The sequence below is a fragment of the Macaca nemestrina genome, chromosome 17, assembly GCF_043159975.1.
Source record: "Macaca nemestrina isolate mMacNem1 chromosome 17, mMacNem.hap1, whole genome shotgun sequence".
NCBI classification, from domain to species: domain Eukaryota; kingdom Metazoa; phylum Chordata; class Mammalia; order Primates; family Cercopithecidae; genus Macaca; species Macaca nemestrina.
The window spans coordinates 5,241,771-5,260,872 of NC_092141.1; the positions used below are offsets into that span (position 1 = coordinate 5,241,771).

The 19,102-nt window shown below is 53.9% G+C and overlaps 1 protein-coding gene across 1 annotated transcript in view; it reads left to right on the forward strand.

Moving 5' to 3' along the window:
• LOC105472535 (kinesin family member 1C) overlaps positions 1-18,992 on the forward strand; it is a 28,371-nt gene extending 9,379 nt beyond the window's left edge. The window contains exons 14-23 of the mRNA XM_071082209.1: positions 67-236; positions 416-495; positions 620-695; positions 7,915-7,994; positions 8,834-8,928; positions 14,296-14,379; positions 14,792-14,978; positions 15,107-15,179; positions 16,373-16,990; positions 17,768-18,992. Of these exons, the coding sequence (XP_070938310.1) occupies positions 67-236; positions 416-495; positions 620-695; positions 7,915-7,994; positions 8,834-8,928; positions 14,296-14,379; positions 14,792-14,978; positions 15,107-15,179; positions 16,373-16,990; positions 17,768-18,451 (2,147 nt within the window). The 3' untranslated portion in view covers positions 18,452-18,992. The remainder of the gene's footprint in view (positions 1-66; positions 237-415; positions 496-619; positions 696-7,914; positions 7,995-8,833; positions 8,929-14,295; positions 14,380-14,791; positions 14,979-15,106; positions 15,180-16,372; positions 16,991-17,767) is intronic.
• The last annotated feature ends 110 nt before the right edge of the window (positions 18,993-19,102 follow it).

Consider the following 19,102-nt stretch of genomic DNA (forward strand, 5'->3'; position numbering starts at 1 on the left):
CTCCTGGATGTCTCTCATCAGCTCCTTCTTTCCTTAGCCTCATTCTTTTTCCCGTCTCCCTCCCAGGCCTGAAGGCGGAGGAAGGGAATGTCGGAAGCGCCCTGCCAGCTGTGTCATCTCCCCCGGCTCCAGTTTCACCCTCATCACCCACCACACATAATGGGGAGCTGGAGCCGTCATTCTCCCCCAACACAGAGCCCCAGATTGGGCCTGAGGAAGCCATGGAGAGGCTACAGGTGGGAAGCTGGAGCTGGCAAGGGCTGGGGCTCTGGGCGTTCCTGGGAGTTTACTTCTCCAAAGTCAAGCTTGAGAAAGAAGGAATTCTAGGAGTAGCATGGCCCCAGGGTAGATTGTCCCTACCCTGGGTCTGCTTGTCCCAGACCATCCTGAAACCTACCCACCCTTATACTCCCAGGAGACAGAGAAGATAATAGCTGAGCTGAACGAGACGTGGGAGGAGAAGCTACGCAAGACAGAAGCCTTGAGGATGGAGAGGTGTGAGGCCTGACTGCTGGGGTCCTGGGAGGAGTTGGAGGCCGCGAGGGAGATCAGGTCCCACAGCGAAGGAGGTCACAGGCAGTGAAGGTAAGACTGACATTTGCCTCTCCTCTGCCCACAGAGAAGCATTGCTGGCTGAGATGGGGGTGGCCGTCCGGGAGGACGGGGGAACTGTGGGCGTCTTCTCTCCAAAGAAGGTGAGTGAGGAATCGGGCGAGGAGACCTAGAGAGCCTCTGGATGCTTAGAAAAGAGGCAGCAGGTGCAGGGTAGTGAATGCTGTCCCTGATCGCTCCCTTTGAGGTCCCTGGCTTGTCCCTCCATCATTTCTGTCCACACCCTGCCACCTCCTCTCTGTTGTCTAGTCATCCCTGCCTTCTCCCCCCAGCCACTTGACAGTCAGCCTCAGGAGAGGGAGAGGGCCTGGGAAGTCGGAGGTTGGTTGGGATAGAGACTGAGGCACTGTGCATGCTTTTGTATCATTTGAGTTTTGTATTCTGTGCATGCTTAAAATAATAACTGGGGCCGGGCGCGGTGGCTCAAGCCTGTAATCCTAGCACTTTGGGAGGCCGAGACGGGCGGATCACGAGGTCAGGAGATCGAGACCATCCTGGCTAACACGGTGAAACCCTGTCTCTACTAAAAATACAAAAAATTAGCCAGGCGAGGTGGCGGGCGCCTGTAGTCCCAGCTACACGGGAGGCTGAGGCAGGAGAATGGCGTAAACCCGGGCGGCGGAGCTTGCAGTGAGCTGAGATCCGGCCACTGCACTCCAGCCCGGGCGACAGAGCGAGACTCCGTCTCAACAACAAAAAAAATAAATAAAAATAACTGGCCGGGCGCGGTGGCTCACGCCTGTAATCCCAGCACTTTGGGAGGCCGAGGTGGGCGGATCACAAGGTCAGGAGATCGAGACCACGGTGAAACCCCGTCTCTACTAAAAATACAAAAAATTAGCCGGGCGCGGTTGTGGGCGCCTGTAGTCCCAGCTACTCGGGAGGCTGAGGCAGGAGAATGGCGTGAACCCGGGAGGCGGAGCTTGCAGTGAGCCGAGATCGCGCCACTGCACTCCAGCCTGGGCGACAGAGCGAGACTCCGTCTCAAAAAAAAAAAAAAAACAAAAAAAATAACTAAAGGAATCTATTTTCAAAAGGATAATTTGGGAGGACTAGACTAAAGGAATAGAGGAGGCATAAGCACTGCGATGTAAGACAGTGGTTGCCAGTGCAGCAAGGGGTTGGTTATAGGTAGAGGCACCCATGTGGCTTGGAGCTATGCTGCAACTGGTTTCCTGGAGAAGGTGGTTTGGAAAGTGGAACCTGAAAGATGGACAGGACTTGGGGGGTATGGAGGAGTAGGGCCGACATGAGGCTGAACAGCCTGGGGTACGTGTTGGGGTGAGTGGGACATGCCAGTGCCCAACGCGTGCCTGCCGCCAGGTTTTAGGTGCCTAATAAATCTTTGCTGAAAGGAAGGAAGGAACAGGGCAGGAGAGGTCAGGCTCAGGTGGAGGCAGGAATGATACTCAAAATATTAATAACCATTCGGCAGAGGGACTGACCAGTCAGAAAGGACACTGGCTATAGACAGCCACCCTGCTGTACCGGTGCATACCAATGAAGGGATGGTGCAGAGGCCAGTTTGAGCAAAGCATGAACTTCCAGTTCCACCAGGGAACCAGCCCAGCCCATTGGACGATGGTGTGAAGCAGCAGAGGATCAGGCCCTAAATCAGATACACTGTGCTCTGGGCCTGATAGGGTCACTGGGGGCTGCCTGGAAGAGGTGATGGGTTATCAGAACGAGGCTCTTCTCTGTTTTGTAAAGTCAGGTCCATCTGGGGGACTAAGCAAGCAAGGATCACTGAACCCCTGTTCTGAAAAGAAGAGAGGGGTTTTGCCTTGCCTGGCCCAAGCCACAGTGAGGGAGTAAGAGAGCTGTGGGCAGCAGGCCAGGCTGCTTGTCTGGGGTCTTGTCTGGGGCTGGGTACCCGGGGCTTTGGGGTCCTTCTGAAGGAGCCAGATTCTTCTGGGACGCAGCCACATCTAGGTGGAGAGAGGGGCTACAGACGCTCTTAGCATGGCTTCCAGCCACCTTTGTATACCTGGAGCTGGGCCACTTCCACCATGGTCGCAAGGATGGAGAAAAAGCAGAAAGGAGTGGGAGACTGGTGGGGTGAAGGTTTGTTCCTTGGAGAGCTTGCAGAGATGCCACCTGCCAAAGCCTGGAGACCAAAGAAGGGGGTTCTTGTTTTGTTTTTAATTGTTCTTATAAAAGTAATACACACCAGAGAGAACATTCTAATAGTTCTAAAAGGTGTGTACAGTGAAAAGTCTCTCCGTTTACAGCATTTTGTTATAGAAAAGAAAAAAGTAACTCTCCATCCTTCCCACCCTTAAGTTCCCCTCTCAGAGGCAGCCTTCATTGTGAGTTCTTTTTTTTTTTTTGAGACGGAGTCTCACACTGTCACCTGGGCTGGAGTGCAACAGCATGATCTTGGCTCACTGCAAGCTCTGCTTCGTGGGTTCATGCGATTCTCCCGCCTCAGCCTCCTGAGTAGCTGGGATTACAGGCGCACACCACCACACCCAGCTAAGTTTTTGTATTTTTATTAGAGATGAGGTTTCACTATGTTGGCCAGAGTGGTCTTGAACTTCTGTCCTCGTGATCCACCCACTTTGGCGTCCCAAAGTCTTGGGATTAGAGGTGTAAGCCACTGTGCCCGGCCCATTATGAGTTATTAATATAGTAGTATTTGTCCATTCTCACACTCCTATAAAAAACTACCTAAGGCCGGGTGCGGTGGCTCACACCTGTAATCCCAGCACTTTGGGAGGCCAAGGTAGGTGGATCACCTGAGGTCAGGAGTTCGAGACCAGCCTGACTAACATGGTGAAACCCCATTGCTACTAAAAATACAAAAACATTAGCCAGGCATGGTGGTGGGCGCCTGTAGTCCCAGCTACTAGGGAGGCTGAGACAGGTGAATGGCATGAACCCGGGAGTAGAGGTTGCAGTGAGCAGAGATCGCGCCACTGCACTGCAGCCTGGGTGACAGCGAGATTCCGTCTCAAAAAAAAAAAATGTTCTCCTAGAGAGGCTGCCTAGGGGACGTTATAATACGTGTACGGGCATGTGTTATGTAGAACTATACACATTGCACACATTCACGGCCTCTAATAGTTGTAGTTGCATAGTTTATTTTATTTAATTAATTAATTAATTTATTTATTTATTTTTGAGACAGAGTTACACTCTGTCACCCAGGCTGGAGTGCAGTGGCACAGTCTCGGCTCAGTGCAAACCCAGCCTCCCAGGTTCAAGTGATTCTCATGCCTCAGCCTCCTGAGTAGCCGGGATTATAGGCACCCGCCACCACGCCAGGCTAATTTTTGTATTTTGGTAGAGACGGGGTTTTGCCATGTTGGCCAGGCTATTCTCAAACTCCTGGTCTCAAATGATGTGCCGGCCTTGGCCTCCCAAAGTGCTGGGATTACAGGTGTGAGCTACTGCGCTTGGCCCGTATACCTTATTTTAAAGGTTCCTTTATTTTTTTCCCCGGTGTCAGGGTATTCTGTTGTGTAGATGTAGGATAATGTATTTAACCAGCTTCCCACTGATGGACATTCAGCATGTTTTCCATTCTTTGACACTACAAAAAAGGCTACAATGCATAGTCTTACAAATGTGTTGTCTCAGCCGGGCGCGGTGGCTCAAGCCTGTAATCCCAGCACTTTGGGAGGCCGAGACGGGTGGATCACGAGGTCAGGAGATCGAGACCATCCTGGCTAACATGGTGAAACCCCGTCTCTACTAAAAAATACAAAAAACTAGTCAGGCGAGGTGGTGGGCACCTGTAGTCCCAGCTACTCGAGAGGCTGAGGCAGGAGAATGGCGTAAACCCGGGAGGCGGAGCTTGCAGTGAGCTGAGATCCGGCCACTGCACTCCAGCCCGGGCGACAGAGCGAGACTCTGTCTCAAAAAGACAAAACAAAACAAATGTGTTGTCTGTAGAGCAGATTCCTAAAAGTGTAGATTTTGAATGAAATGGTAGCCATGTAAAATTTTAATCTATATTGCCAAAATGCCCTCTGAAGATTATAACCATACCAATTTGTACTCCCAAGGGTAACATACAAGAGAGCCCATTTCCCCTCACCCTTTTCCACATTCAGGCTTAATAAGACTTTTCTTTTTGCCAGTGTGATTAGTGAGAAGCTGTCTTAGGGTAGTTCACTTTTACATTTTTCTCAAGGTGGTGACAAACTATTCTCGTGTTTGAAAGCCATGTGGTTGGGCCGGGCGCGGTGGCTCACGCCTGTAATCCCAGCACTTTGGGAGGCCGAGATGGGCAGATCACAAGGTTGGGAGATCGAGACCACCCTGACTAACACGGTGAAACCCCATCTCTACTAAAAATACAAAAAAAAAAAAAAATTAGCCGGGCGTGGTGGCAGGCGCCTGTAGTCCCAGCTACTGGGGAGGCTGAGGCAGGAGAATGGCGTGAACCCGGGAGGCGGAACTTGCAGTGAGCCGAGATCACGCCGCTGTACTCCAGCCTGGGTGACAGAGTGAGACTCCATCTCAAAAAAAAAAAAAAAAAAAAAGAACTATTCTCATGTTTGAAAGCCATGGGATCTGAAGCCAGAAGAGAGAACTGTTAGACTCATGGGGGAAATGGGTTTGGTGTGGATAACTCCAACAGGGAATGGTTGGGTCCTACAGGAAAAAACTACAGTTTGTCTTGGAGGGAGTCCCCTCTTGCTAAGACCCCCCTCACCGGGGCTAAGGATTGCTTGAATCAGTGGTATTCAAACCTGGTTCTGAGCTTCCTTCTCAGGGGCTGAGGAGAGGGGCAGGACCAGACCCTGGGGCTCCCACCCCCACCCTGGGCCTGAGCGGCTTCTTGCTTCTCTGCTTGATGTCCTCGGCTTCTAGAGAAGGTTTCATTCTGAACCAAGAGTTATAGGGCTGAAGAAAAAGTTGAAAAGCACTGCCCCAAATCGCGTTCCCTCTCCCCAGGGATAGATTGCTTTCCGCTTCCGGAGCCCATCAGTGTTTGTGAGTCCCAGAGCAGGCCTGACACTGCAGTGCAGGGAAGGACATGGGTGTCCCTCAGGAGAAGTGTCACAGGAGTGATCCTTGGAGCACTTGGGCGAAGGGCGGATGCACAGGATACACAGACACCCGTGGGGGACACAGCTTTGGGCTCTTGAGTGTTCAGGTGGCTCCCAGAGAAACAGAGGTTTGACTCCGTGCTGTTTCCCTTCTGTACCCTGTGCTTTCTGCCTCCGTGCTTCCGTCCAGGCTGCTTTCTCCTGGAGCGCTCTTCCTTGTGCATGTCCACGCCCTCCTCATCCTCCAAGGCCGGCTCCCGCGTTGCCCTTCTGTTAAGTCCTCCTGGTCCCCTTGAAATCCCACAGTTCTTCACTTTGTTCCTCTTTGCATGTGAGTCCCTCCCAGAACACAGAGGCACTCAACCCCCTGGGAACAAATGAATGAACAAATGAACTTAAGCAAGGGCATGAGACGATCAGAAACTCCCCCATGAGGCATCCGTTTCCCACTTGTAATGGTGTTTCCATGCCAAGCCTCACCTCCCCTAGCTGACTCTGATTTCCTGACTGACTGGACAGCAGTGCCTGGGCTTGACTCATCTCTGTGCCCCGCCTCGTGCTCCACCAGGGTGAGGTGGAGAGGCCACAGTCAGTCCTTCTGCAGCAGAGGCAGGGGCCTTGTGTTCTGATGGAAGGCTCAGGAAAACTTCCTGGAGGAAGGTACATTTCAGACACTGGGAGGAACGTGAAGGAAGTGAATGATTTTGGCAGGTGGGGGCAGGGTGGGAGGAGGGCTGTTGTTGGGGACACTGGCGGTCAGGGAGGCCTGCTTTGGAGTGAGTGCTCAGGGGTCCACTGAGTGGAAGTCCAGAGCCTGGGAGAGAAGCCTGGGAGGGGGGCTTGGACAGGTGGACTAGAGCCGGGATATGGAGGAGGCCCAGGGATGCCAGGGGAAAAAGCAGGCTCCAGTCCTGCGGGCCTGGGGTTCCAGCTGGAGAGGTCTCAGCAGAGACGCAAAGGCACGGCCATAGCGAGGTGTGGGCAGGAAGCTGGGAGACCTGAGGGGTGGCAGGAAGGCAGGTGGGCCTGGGACAGGGTAGTGCCCAGGGATGGACAGGTGTGTGAGGGGGCAGCAGCTGGCAGGAAGGGAGGCTTCCTCAGGTGTGGCAGCAGTGGCATGAACGGGTACAGAGGCAGCAAGGCCTGTGTGCCACCCAGAGTACTGCCCAGCAAGGGCAGGGCTGCTGTAACAGGAACAAGTCGGGAGAAGGTGCTTTGGGAGAACGGAATGGGCTGGGTTTTCAGCACAGCAGCATGACAGTCACTCAGGATGGATTCGCTGAGGGGCTCAGGCAAGGACAGCCCCAGGCAGGCGCTGCAGGGATGCGGGCTTGAGGTGAAGCAGTCCAGGGAGAGGTAGTCACTGGGGAAGAGTCAGGGAGTCCGCTTCAAGAAACATGTTTGTTCCATTTGCTTTTTTTTTTTTTTTGAGACGGAGTCTCGCTCTATCGCCCAGGCTGGATGGAGTGCAGTGGCCGGATCTCAGCTCACTGCAAGCTCCGCCTCCCGGGTTTACGCCATTCTCCTGCCTCAGCCTCCCGAGTAGCTGGGACTACAGGCGCCCACCACCTCGCCCGGCTAGTTTTTTGTATTTTTTAGTAGAGACGGGGTTTCACTGTGTTAGCCAGGATGGTCTCGATCTCCTGACCTCGTGATCCGCCCGTCTCGGCCTCCCAAAGTGCTGGGATTACAGGCTTGAGCCACCGCGCCCGGCCAGTTCCATTTGCTTTTAAGTTGAAGCGCCACTTTCATTTTTAAATTGTGAAAGTGATTCATGTGTGTAGGAAATTCAAGGTTGATGAAAGGTGGGGAGCACCAGTCTGCTCACTCAGTCTCCCCCAACTCTCCAGAAGCTGCAAGGTACATTTTGAGGAAAGAACTGATGGGACCTGAGACAGAGGAATATAGGGAAGAAGAAGGGAATGCAGGGGGGTCCGGGACTTCTGGTCAGGGAGCCTGGTGGGTCGAGGTGCTTCCGAAGAGACAGGCCCTGGGAAGGGTTGCTGACCTGGACACAGCTGGATGGGTGGGGCAATTTTTGTAGGCCCCTTGTGTGAGGAGAGGGTGGATCAGGCTGTCCCGAAGGTGGCTGGTGTGAGAGGTGGGAACCAAAGGACCAATATGATCCTCAGGGTGGAAGGATGACGATGGGAGGAGCACAGAGGGCAGGAGAGCTCTCCAGAGTGAGGGGGCGCAGCTGGCAGTGCCAGGCCTGGAGGGGTGTCTCCTCCCACCACTCCATTTCTTCCTTTCCATAGCAGCCCTGGCTGGCTCCCCCGACCACATTTCTCTCCCATCTTAGACTCCCCACCTGGTGAACCTGAACGAAGACCCTCTGATGTCTGAGTGTCTGCTCTACCACATCAAGGATGGCGTCACCAGGTAGCGTGTACCCAGCAGCCTGGGGGGCAGCCTCTGCTTTTGGGGTGTGGCTGCAGGGGGTTGGCCACATTGGTGTCTCCCTTCCCTGGTGGTCCCTGGAGATACCTCAGATCTCTAAACAGCTGCCTCCACAGCCCTGCATGCTCTCCCAGCTTCAAGAGAAGTCGCTGAGCCTGCCTGCTCAGTGGTTGTCTTGCCTCCACCTGCCAGTCTGGTTAGGGCGAGACATCCTTGTTTACTGGGGCAGGAGAGTTGGGAAACGTAGACCCCCACATTCTTAGCCCCTGATGCCATTGCCTTGGCCTCCCTTGGTAGGGCCTTCCCTGGGGGCGGGAGAAGGGAAACACGGCCTGGTCTGTGCGGTTGAGGGCTGGGCAGCTAAAGGCAGGTGGCTCCTTGGGCTGGTATTATGAAGTCCTGGGGGCTCGGTGCCTGCCCTAAAGGGGTGAGGGTGCCCTTCCCCTCCCACCACAGGCATTTGTGGCTGTCCTTGATGAGCATCGTGGGTAGGGAGTGAGCTCTCAGGATCATCAGCCTAAGGATGGGTGGAGGCCTGTGGCTGAGGGTGCCCCTTTCTCCCAGGTTTGCTTTTCCCCTTTGCTGTATAACATGGTGACTAAGAGCATGGCTTCAGAGTCAGGCAGACCTGGGCTCAGATCCCAGCATCACCACTGCCCACCAGAATGACCCTGGGCATACCCGTTCTCCTCCCTGAGCCTCTGCTTCCTCATCTGTGAAATGGGAGTAATTTGCTTGGCTCATTGAGTTGGATAAATTAGTGTTCAGGGCTTGGTTAAAGTCTGGCGTATGCTCACACATGTTGGCCGCTGCTTCCCCAGGGTCGGCCAGGTAGATATGGACATCAAGCTGACCGGACAGTTCATTCGGGAGCAACACTGTCTCTTCCGCAGCATCCCCCAGCCCGATGGAGAAGGTAATGGCTGAGGGGATGAGAGAGGCCAGGTGGGGAGACAGAGAGGCCCCCATGTTCCACCCCAGACACTGAACACACAGGTCTGGGTCGGGCACCAGGGAGTGCGGCCATATAAAGAGGGGATGCGGTCTTGTCCTCAGAGGGGCTTCGGGCTCATGGGTATGAATGGAGGAAGACCCCAGGCCCGGCCCTCTGCACTCACCCTGAGAGGGCAGACTACTGCATGCTTAGGAACTGGTGAGGGTCCCAAGGTAGAAATGGGACACTGGCCGGGCGCAGTGGCTCATGCCTGTAATCCCAGCACTTTGGGAGGCCGAGGCGGGCGGATCACAAGGTCAGGAGATCGAGACCATCCTGGCTGACATGGTGAAACCCCGTCTCTACTAAAAAATGCAAAAAACTAACCGGGCGAGGTGGCGGGCGCCTGTAGTCCCAGCTACTCGGGAGGCTGAGGCAGGAGAATGGCGTGAACCCGGGAGACGGAGCTTGCAGTGAGCTGAGATCTGGCCACTGCACTCCAGCCTGGGTGACAGAGCGAGACTCCGTCTCAAAAAAAAAAGAAGAAAAAAAAAGAAATGGAACACTGGTGAGCCAGAGGGTGGGATTTTGCTGAAGAGAAGATGCTGCCCTTCTTGATCTTGTTAATGAAAACTAGCACCCTGATCCTTTTTAAATAAAAACCTGTATTTGAATATCGGAACTTATCCCTGTGGAAAACCTGCTTTTATCCAGCTATGATTGCCGAAGTTTCTTTTTCTTTTTGTTTTTGTTTTTTTGAGACAGAGTTTTTGCTCTTGTCGTGCAGGCTGGAGTGCAATGGCGCTATCTGGGCTCACTGCAGCCTCCACCTCCCGAGTTCAAGCGATTCTCCTGCCTCAGCCTCCTGAGTAGCTGGGATTATAAGCATGCACCACCATGCCTGGTTAATTTTGTGTTTTTTTTGTTTTTTTTTTTTTTTGGAGACGGAGTCTTGCTTTGTCACCCAGGCTGGAGTGCAGTGGCCGGATCTCAGCTCACTGCAAGCTCCGCCTCCCGGGTTTACGCCATTCTCCTGCCTCAGCCTCCCGAGTACCTGGGACTACAGGCGTCCGCCACCTCGCCCGGCTAGTTTTTTGTATTTTTTAGTAGAGATGGGGTTTCACCATGTTAACCAGGATGGTCTCGATCTTCTGACCTCGTGATCCGCCCGTCTCGGCCTCCCAAAGTGCTGGGATTACAGGCTTGAACCACCGCGCCCGGCCAATTTTGTGTTTTTAGTAGAGACGGGGTTTCTCCATGTTGGTCAGGCTGGTCTCGAACTCCTGACCTCAGGTAATCTGCCTGCCTTGGCCTCCCAAAGTGCTGGGATTACAGGCGTGAGCCACTGTGCCCGGCCTTTTTTTTTTTGAGACGGAGTCTCGCTGTCTCCCCAAGATTGGAGTGCAGTGGCGTGATCTTGGCTCACTGCAGCCCCCACCTCCCGGATTCAAGTGGTTCTCTTGCCTCAACCCCCTGAGTAGCTGGGATTACAGGCACGTGCCACCACACCAGGCTAATTTTTGTATTTTCGGTAGAGACGGGGTTTCACCATGTTGGTCAGGCTGGTCTCAAACTCCTGACCTCAGGTGATCCGCCTGCCTCGGCCTCCCAAAGCGCTGGGATTACAGGCATGAGCCACTGCACCTGCTGAGGTGTATTTTTGAGGTCGCCAGTTTGTTTTAGTTCTGACACTTTAAAAAAAATAGAATGATTTGGGTTCACATAAACTCAAGCAAAGTCTCTGTGAAAATGAATTGGGCAGGGAGGCAGGACATGGTACACATGTGCCGTCTGTCAGCTTGGACCTGGTGTGTGCATTGTGCCTCAGAGACTAGGAGTGCTTGGCCTAACACCTTCCAGGGAACAAGGGACCTGGGGCCTGTATGGTTAGCTTTTTTTTTTTTTTTTTTTTTTTTTGAGACAGAGTCTTGCTCTATCACCCAGGCTGGAGTGCAGTGGCGCAATCTTGACTCACTGCTGCAACCTCCACCTCCCGGGTTCAAGCAATTCTCCTGCCTCAGCCTCCTGAGTAGCTGGGATTACAGGTGTGTGCCACCACACCTGGCTAATTTTGTGTTTTTAGTAGAGACAGGGTTTCTCCATGTTGGTCAGGCTGATCTCGAACTCCTGACCTCAGGTGATCTGCCTGCCTTGACCTCCCAAAGTGCTGGGATTACAGGTGTGAGCCATCGCACCCAGCCCTAATTTTATATATATATTTATTTATTTTATTTATTTATTTTTTTTGAGTCGAAGTCTTGCTCTGTCACCCAGGCTGGAGTGCAGTGGCGTGATCTTGGCTCACTGCAAGCTCCACCTCCTAGGTTCACACCATTCTCCTGCCTCAGCTTCTCGAGTAGCTGGGACTACAGGCACCCGCCACCACGCCTGGCTAATTTTTTGTATTTTTAGTAGAGACGGGGTTTCACCGTATTAGCCAGGATGGTCTCGATCTCCCAACCTCATGATCCGCCCGCCTCAGCCTCCCAAAGTGCTGGGATTACAGGCATGAGCCACTGCGCCTGGCTAATTTTTTTTTTTTTTTTTTTTTTTTTGAGACGGAGTCTCGCTCTGTCGCCCAGGCTGGAGTGCAGTGGCGCGATCTCGGCTCACTGCAAGCTCCGCCTCCCGGGTTCACGCCATTCTCCTGCCTCAGCCTCCCGAGTAGCTGGGACTACAGGCGCCCACAACCACGCCCGGCTAATTTTTTTTTTTGTATTTTTAGTAGAGACGGGGTTTCACCGTGTTAGCCAGGATGGTCTCGATCTCCTGACCTTGTGATCCGCCCGCCTCGGCCTCCCAAAGTGCTGGGATTACAGGCGTGAGCCACCGCGCCCGGCCTCGCCTGGCTAATTTTTATATTTTTAGTAGAGACGGGGTTTCACCATGTTGGTCAGGCTAGTCTTGAACTCCTGACCTTGTGATCCTCTCGCCTCAATCTCCCAAAGTGCTGGGATTACAGGCGTGAGCCACCGCGCCCGGCCTGGGCCTCGGTTCTTAACAGCAGATTTAAGTCCTGGCCAGAGACAGGCAGGAGGACGGGGGCAGCACAGACAGGTACAGATGTAGAAGAATGGTTTTTACTAACCATCTACTCTGTGCATCTGCATTGTCTCACACAGCTCACAGGTGAGAGAACTGAGGCTCTCGGGGGTTAGGTGATTTGCAAAATAGCACACAAAATGGCAGAACTGGATTCAGACACAGGATGGAAGGCACCAGGGGCTGTGCTGTGAACTCTGCCCTGGACTGTCAGATTATCATGGGTTCAGGGTAAGGCTGCCTGGGCCAAGCTGGAGCAGTCTTCTGACCCAGCCCCACTTACCCTGCATAACACCTATACCCTCCTTTTTTATTTTCATTTTCGTTTTTATTTTTTGAGACAGGGTCTTTCCCTGTTGCCCAGGCTAGAGTGCAGTGGCACGATCATGGTTCATTGCAGCCTCAACCTCCCGGGTTAAAGCGATCCTCCCACTTCAGCCTCCTGAGTAGCTGGAACTACAGACCTGCACCACCACACCTGGCTAATTTTCGTACTTTTTGTACAGACAGGGTTTTAATGTGTTACCCAGGCTGGTCTCAAGGTCCTAAGCCCAAGCAGTCTACCTGCCTCAGCCTCCCAAAGTGCTGGGATTACAGGCATGAGCAACTGCGCCCAACCCAACTCCCTTCTTTAGAGAGGACTTTAGATTATCTGCTTTTAAAAATATTAATAGAATTAAATGCCTTTTTTCCCCTCTTTTTTTCGTTTTAATAAATGGCATCTGGCCGGGTGCGGTGGCTCCTACCTGTAATCCCAGCACTTTGGGAGGCTGAGGCGGGTGGATCACCTGAGGTCGGGAGTTAGAGACCAGCCTGGGCAACATGGAGAAACCCCATCTCTACTAAAAATACTAAATTAGCTGGGTGTGGTGGCACATGCCTGTAATCCCAGCTACTCAGGAGGCTGAGGCAGGAGAATTGCTTAAACCCAGGAGGCAGAGGTTGCAGTGAGCCAAGATTGCACCATTGCAGTCCAGCCTGGGCAACAAGAGCGAAACTCCATCTCAAAAAAAAAAAAAAAACCATCACGATTAAATGACTTTAGATTATCTTGTTTATTGTCTGTCTTTCCAGCCGGAAGTAAGGTCTATGAGAGCAGGGATTTTTTGTTTTATATCACCACTGTATTTCTAAGACCTAATAAAATAGCGTTTGGAAGATAGTAGGAGTGTGGTATATTTGGATTTAAATCAATAAATGAATTTTGGGGCATGATGAGAAATGAAGAAAAGATGGGGATAGATGGCACCCCCTCTAGGCACCCACATCCCGTCCTGCTGTCCCCTTCTGCTGCTGCCGTTTCCCTGAGCCACCGTGATGCCCTTGGCTGCCTCTCTCCCCATCGTCTTCTGAGTCTCTCTTTGCATTGGCTCATTTCCTGTCCTCTGCCCCTAAGCTGAGTCCTCTGCTCTTCTTGTTCTCCCAGCAGCATCCATTGTCCCCATCCCTGCCTGATGTTATAGTTCATCCCAGTTTCTGTGTTTCTCTATTACTTCTAGTATAAGTATTATAATAATAAAACATGATTGCATGTTATTTTATAGTTTACTTATTTGGGCCTTCTAACAACTCTTCATTTAGACTTCATTATCCCATCTAATAGAATATCGCAGAAGTTAAATTGACTTGTTCAGCATCCCTGGCTAAGGAGCTGCAGAGCCTGGGCCTTTGGGAAACCAGGGTTCCTCTGTGGCAATGGCCACTGCTCCTTGAGGGCAGGGAGTTGCCTCATGCATCTTCGTGTCCCCAGAAACTGGCAGGCTCAATGATTTGTACTGAGGAGCAGCTTGATGGATGTTTGGGTTGGGTTGACTTTCTCTTGTCATATATCAGCTGTGTCTTGAGAAGGTGAGTCAGGCAGCAGTTTGCAAGATGCATGAGGCAGAGAGGTGGGCTACAAGCCTGCTGGAGAAACCCAGGCCCCACCAGGGATAATGTCAGTGGGAAAGGTAGGAATGGACATCTGGAAGGCAGAAATGACAGGGCCTCTGAGCAGTTAAACATGAGGAATGAATCCTTTTGACAATTATTGGTTTTCTAAGCTGCTGCTGGGGAGGATAGAGGTGGGTGAGTCAGGAGCCACTGCAGCGGCTTCTGGGAATTGTAGTTGGGGCTCTAACCCTCCTTCTGCTCTTCCTTTCCCGTGCTGCCTGCCACCAGAGGGGCCATGGCACCCCCCACAGGTACTGGGGGTGGGACTGGTGGTGCATGTGTGGTTTTTCGGGGTAAGGCAAGGTGGGAATCTGTGACCATGACCCACCTTCCTCCAGGGTCTGATCTTTCCCCTTCCTCTGCCCTTCCGTTCAGTGGTGGTCACTCTGGAGCCTTGTGAAGGAGCTGAGACATATGTGAATGGGAAGCTTGTGACGGAGCCGCTGGTGCTGAAGTCAGGTAGAAGATGTGTCACAGAGTGCGGGTTCTGGGGCCTGGCTGTATGGAGGAAGTCTCAAGGGAGGGCCTTCTGGGTGCATCCTAGAGGCGGACCCTGAAATACATCAGAAATAGCACGGGGATATAAAGAAGGAACTGGGAAGCGAAGGTCAAGGAGTCAGGTCTTGGTTTCTCCTGCTGTCCCAGGGAACAGGAAGAGGATGCCAAGCTCTCGCAATTCCCTTTGGCTGACAGGAATGGGGTTGGTCCCTGGGTGTCAGCCAGGGGAGCATAGGCTCCAGCTGCCCTCAGACTTGGGGTGATGGAAGAGAGGGTGTCACAGCCCCTGTGCTGGATCCTCTCTGTCTTGGGTGTAGGGATGGGTTTGGTGCTGTTGGGGAGCGAGTTTACTTTTCCCTCCTCCCATCTCTAGGGAATAGGATTGTGATGGGCAAGAACCACGTTTTCCGCTTCAACCACCCGGAGCAGGCGAGGCTGGAACGGGAACGAGGGGTCCCCCCACCCCCAGGACCGCCCTCTGAGCCAGTCGACTGGAACTTTGCCCAGAAGGAACTGCTGGAGCAGCAAGGCATCGACATCAAGCTGGAAATGGAGAAGAGGTGCGAGGGGGATGCCCACGTGCCCCACGGCCCTCTAGGCCGTCCCTCCCAGGCCTCTGGGCCCGTGTCCTCCTCTTGTCAGGTACCTCACCAGGGTTGCTCTTCCTTCCCTCCCCGCCCAATCCCAGGCTGCAGGATCTGGAGAATCAGTACCGGAAAGAAAAGGAAGAAGCCGATCTTCTGCTGGAGCAGCAGCGACTGGTGAGGGGCAGCAGGAGCTGGAGATGGGCTGACGGGCGGATGAGCAGCAAGCCTGAGTCCGAGTGCAGTGCTCACCCCTGAGCCAGAGTAGGAAGGAAGTGGGCATGGGGCTAAGGGGAAGGGTCGAGAGGAAAAAGCCAGGAGAGAGATGTGACTACAGGAGGAATCCATTGTGAGGAAGGAAGTAAGATGCCTCCAGTTGACCAGGGCTTCCCATACTCCAGTTGATCGTGCCAAGTTTATGATTTTCACCGTATCCAAGTACTACCTGTGTTGCTATTAAGATTGTTCTTTTTTTTTTTTTGAGACAGAGTCTCCCTCTGTCACCCAGGCTGGAATGCAGTGGGACAGTCTCAGCTCACTGTAGCCTCTGCCTCCCGGGTTCAAGCGATTCTCCTGCCTCAGCCTCCCCAGTAGCTGGGATTACAGGAGCCCGCTACCACGCCCGGCTAATTTTTCTATTTTTAGTAGAGACAGAGTTTCACCATGTTGGCCAGGCTGGTCTTGAACTCCTGACCTTGTGATCTGCCCGCCTTGGCCTTCCAAAGTGCTGGGATTACAGATGTGAGCCACTGCGCCCGGCCGTGGACTTTCTGTTTTGTTTTTGAGACAGGATCTTGCTCTGTCACCCTGGCTGGAGTGCAGTGACCTGATCATAGCTCACTGCAGCCTCGAACTCCTTGGGTTCAAGCAATCCTCCCAACTCAACCTCCTGAGTAGCTGGGATTACAGGTGTGCACTTCCATGCCTGGCTACATTTTTTTTTTTTTTTTTTGTAGAGATGGTGGTCTCACTACATTGCCCGGGCTGGTCTTCAGCTTCTGGGCTCAAGCGATCCTCCTGCCTTGGCCTTCCAACATGCTGGGATTGCAGGCACGCGCCACCACCCCTCAATGGTCTTTTAAGTCTTGCACAAAGTTCCACACTTGATTAGCTACAGCTAATACTTATGGTAACTTTCTCTGTGCCAGCCATGGTTCTAAGTACTCCAAATGGATCTGGGAGGTAGATACCGTCATTATCTCTGTTGTCTAGAGGAGCAGAGGTTAAGCAGTCTGCCCAAGGGTGTGCTGTCGGGATGGAGCAGGACTTGAACCCGGGCTCCCTGATGGGTGCGTTTCCAGTGTCACTTAGTGACACATGGGCTCTGGATGTCCTTAGCCCTCTCTTCCTCTTTCTCTCTCTGGCCCCAGTATGCGGACTCAGACAGCGGGGATGACTCTGACAAGCGCTCCTGTGAAGAGAGCTGGCGACTCATCTCCTCCTTGCGAGAGCAGCTGCCGCCCACCACGGTCCAGACCATTGTCAAACGCTGTGGCCTGCCCAGCAGTGGCAAGCGCAGGGCCCCTCGCAGAGTTTATCAGATCCCCCAGCGACGGAGGCTGCAGGGCAAAGACCCCCGCTGGGCCACCATGGCTGACCTGAAGATGCAGGCCGTGAAGGAGATCTGCTACGAGGTGGCCCTGGCTGACTTCCGCCACGGGCGGGCTGAGATTGAGGCCCTGGCCGCCCTCAAGATGCGGGAGCTGTGTCGCACCTATGGCAAGCCGGAGGGCCCCGGAGATGCCTGGAGGGCCGTGGCCCGGGATGTCTGGGACACTGTGGGCGAGGAGGAAGGAGGTGGAGCTGGCAGTGGTGGTGGCAGTGAGGAGGGAGCCCGAGGGGCAGAGGTGGAGGACCTCCGGGCCCACATCGACAAGCTGACGGGGATTCTGCAGGAGGTGAAGCTGCAGAACAGCAGCAAGGACCGGGAGCTGCAGGCCCTGCGGGACCGCATGCTCCGCATGGAGAGGGTCATCCCCCTGGCCCAGGTAGGTCTGGCCTTCTCCCGCCCTTCTCCCTCAGCTCTTCCCTTTAGGAATCTGAACCTTCCATCTCAGAGCCTAACCTTCCCCGAGTCTGGAAAAAAATTCACTGAAGTATAGCACAGTTTTTTTCCAATATCGTTTATGAACCACATGCCTCACTGTCACCAGACTGCTAATTAAAAATGCAGATTTCTGGGTTCTACCCCAGACCTACTGAATCACATCTTTGGGGACAAATCTGCATTTGTAATAAGCTCTGGGTGTTTCTGAAGTACAGCAAAGTTTAAGACCCACTGATATAAAGTGTGCAGGGTTTTTTTGTTTTGTTTTGTTTTTCTGAGGCAGAGTCTCGCTCTGTTGCCAGGCTGGAGTGCAGTAGCGCATCTCAGATCACTGCAACCTCCGCCTCCCAGGTTCAAGCAATTCTCCTGCCTCAGCCTCCTGAGTAGCTGGGACTACAAGTGTGCACCACCATGCCCGGCTAATTTTTTTTTTTTTTTTTTAGTATTTTAGTAGAGACAGGGTTTCACCATGTTGGCCAGGATGGTCTTGATCTCTTGATCTTGTGATCTGCCTGCCTCAGCCTCCCAAAGTGCTGGGATTACAGGCATGAGCCACCGCGCCCGGCCCTAAACCCCTATTTTTCGAGCTTCCTTATCTCAAGGCTTTTCTCCAGACCCTTTGACCTCCAGGCACTCCAGATCCCTCTTGAATCCACATGTCCTGAGGATTCAGCTCTCCTCACATCCCTTCTCCTTTTCTCTCACTCCTCCCTCCCAGGATCATGAGGATGAGAATGAAGAAGGTGGTGAGGTCCCCTGGGCCCCGCCTGAAGGATCAGAGGCAGCAGAGGAGGCAGCCCCCAGTGACCGCATGCCATCAGCCCGGCCCCCGTCGCCACCACTGTCAAGCTGGGAGCGGGTGTCACGGCTCATGGAGGAGGACCCTGCCTTCCGTCGTGGTCGTCTTCGCTGGCTTAAGCAGGAGCAGCTACGGCTGCAGGGACTGCAGGGCTCTGGGGGCCGGGGCGGGGGGCTGCGCAGGCCCCCAGCCCGCTTTGTGCCCCCTCACGACTGCAAGCTACGCTTCCCCTTCAAGAGCAACCCCCAGCACCGGGAGTCTTGGCCAGGGATGGGGAGCGGGGAGGCTCCAGCTCCACCCCAACCCCCTGAGGAGGTCACTCCCCCTCCAGCCACCCCTGCCCGCAGGCCTCCGAGTCCCCGAAGGTCCCACCATCCCCGCAGGAACTCCCTGGATGGAGGGGGCCGATCCCGGGGAGCGGGTTCTGCACAGCCTGAACCCCAGCACTTCCAGCCCAAAAAGCACAACTCTCATCCCCAGGCGCCCCAACCCTACCCAGCCCAGCGGCCCCCAGGGCCCCGCTACCCCCCATACACTACTCCCCCACGAATGAGAAGGCAGCGCTCTGCCCCTGACCTCAAGGAGAGTGGGGCGGCTGTGTGAGTCCCACATCCTGGGCAGAGGGCCTGGTGGGGCCCCTTGCTAGGAGAAGGGAAGACGCCCGAGACGCTGCTTCCCCGGAAGCTGGGGCAGGGAGGCCCAGGAGATGAGAGAGAAGGTCCGAGTAGGTGATAGAAGACGCAGGGGAGGCCGAGCTGGAGGCTGAGGAAAGGAAGAGGGCACGGAGTTGCCAGGAGCAAACCAAAGTGAAGCGAGAGAGGAAGCTGCCTCGGGGCCACCCCTCGCAAGGGGGTGGGTCCCACAAACGCTGCTATGGGTGGGGTGGGGGGCTGGGGGGCTGCGTAGCCAGTGTTTGACTTTCTTTTTAAGTAGGGGAAAGGGGGAGAGGACAGAGTGAGGCAAGTTCTCCCCAGCCCCTGTCCGTCTGTCTGTCTGTGGTGGTTTCTGTTTCTAGGGAGACATGGTAGGATCATAAGTCATTCCCCTCCTCTTCCAGGCCTCCTGCTGTATTTGGGGGACCTGACTGGTGTGGCTGGAGTCCCATGAGGATGTGGCCCCTTTAATAAAGGATAGTGAACAGGGAGCTTGTGGCCTGTTTGTTTTGGGTTTTCGTGGAGGTGTAGGTTATATAAGGAAACGGCACAGGTCTTAAGCATACTTACCAGTGAAGTTTTACATGTGTGCTCTGTGCAG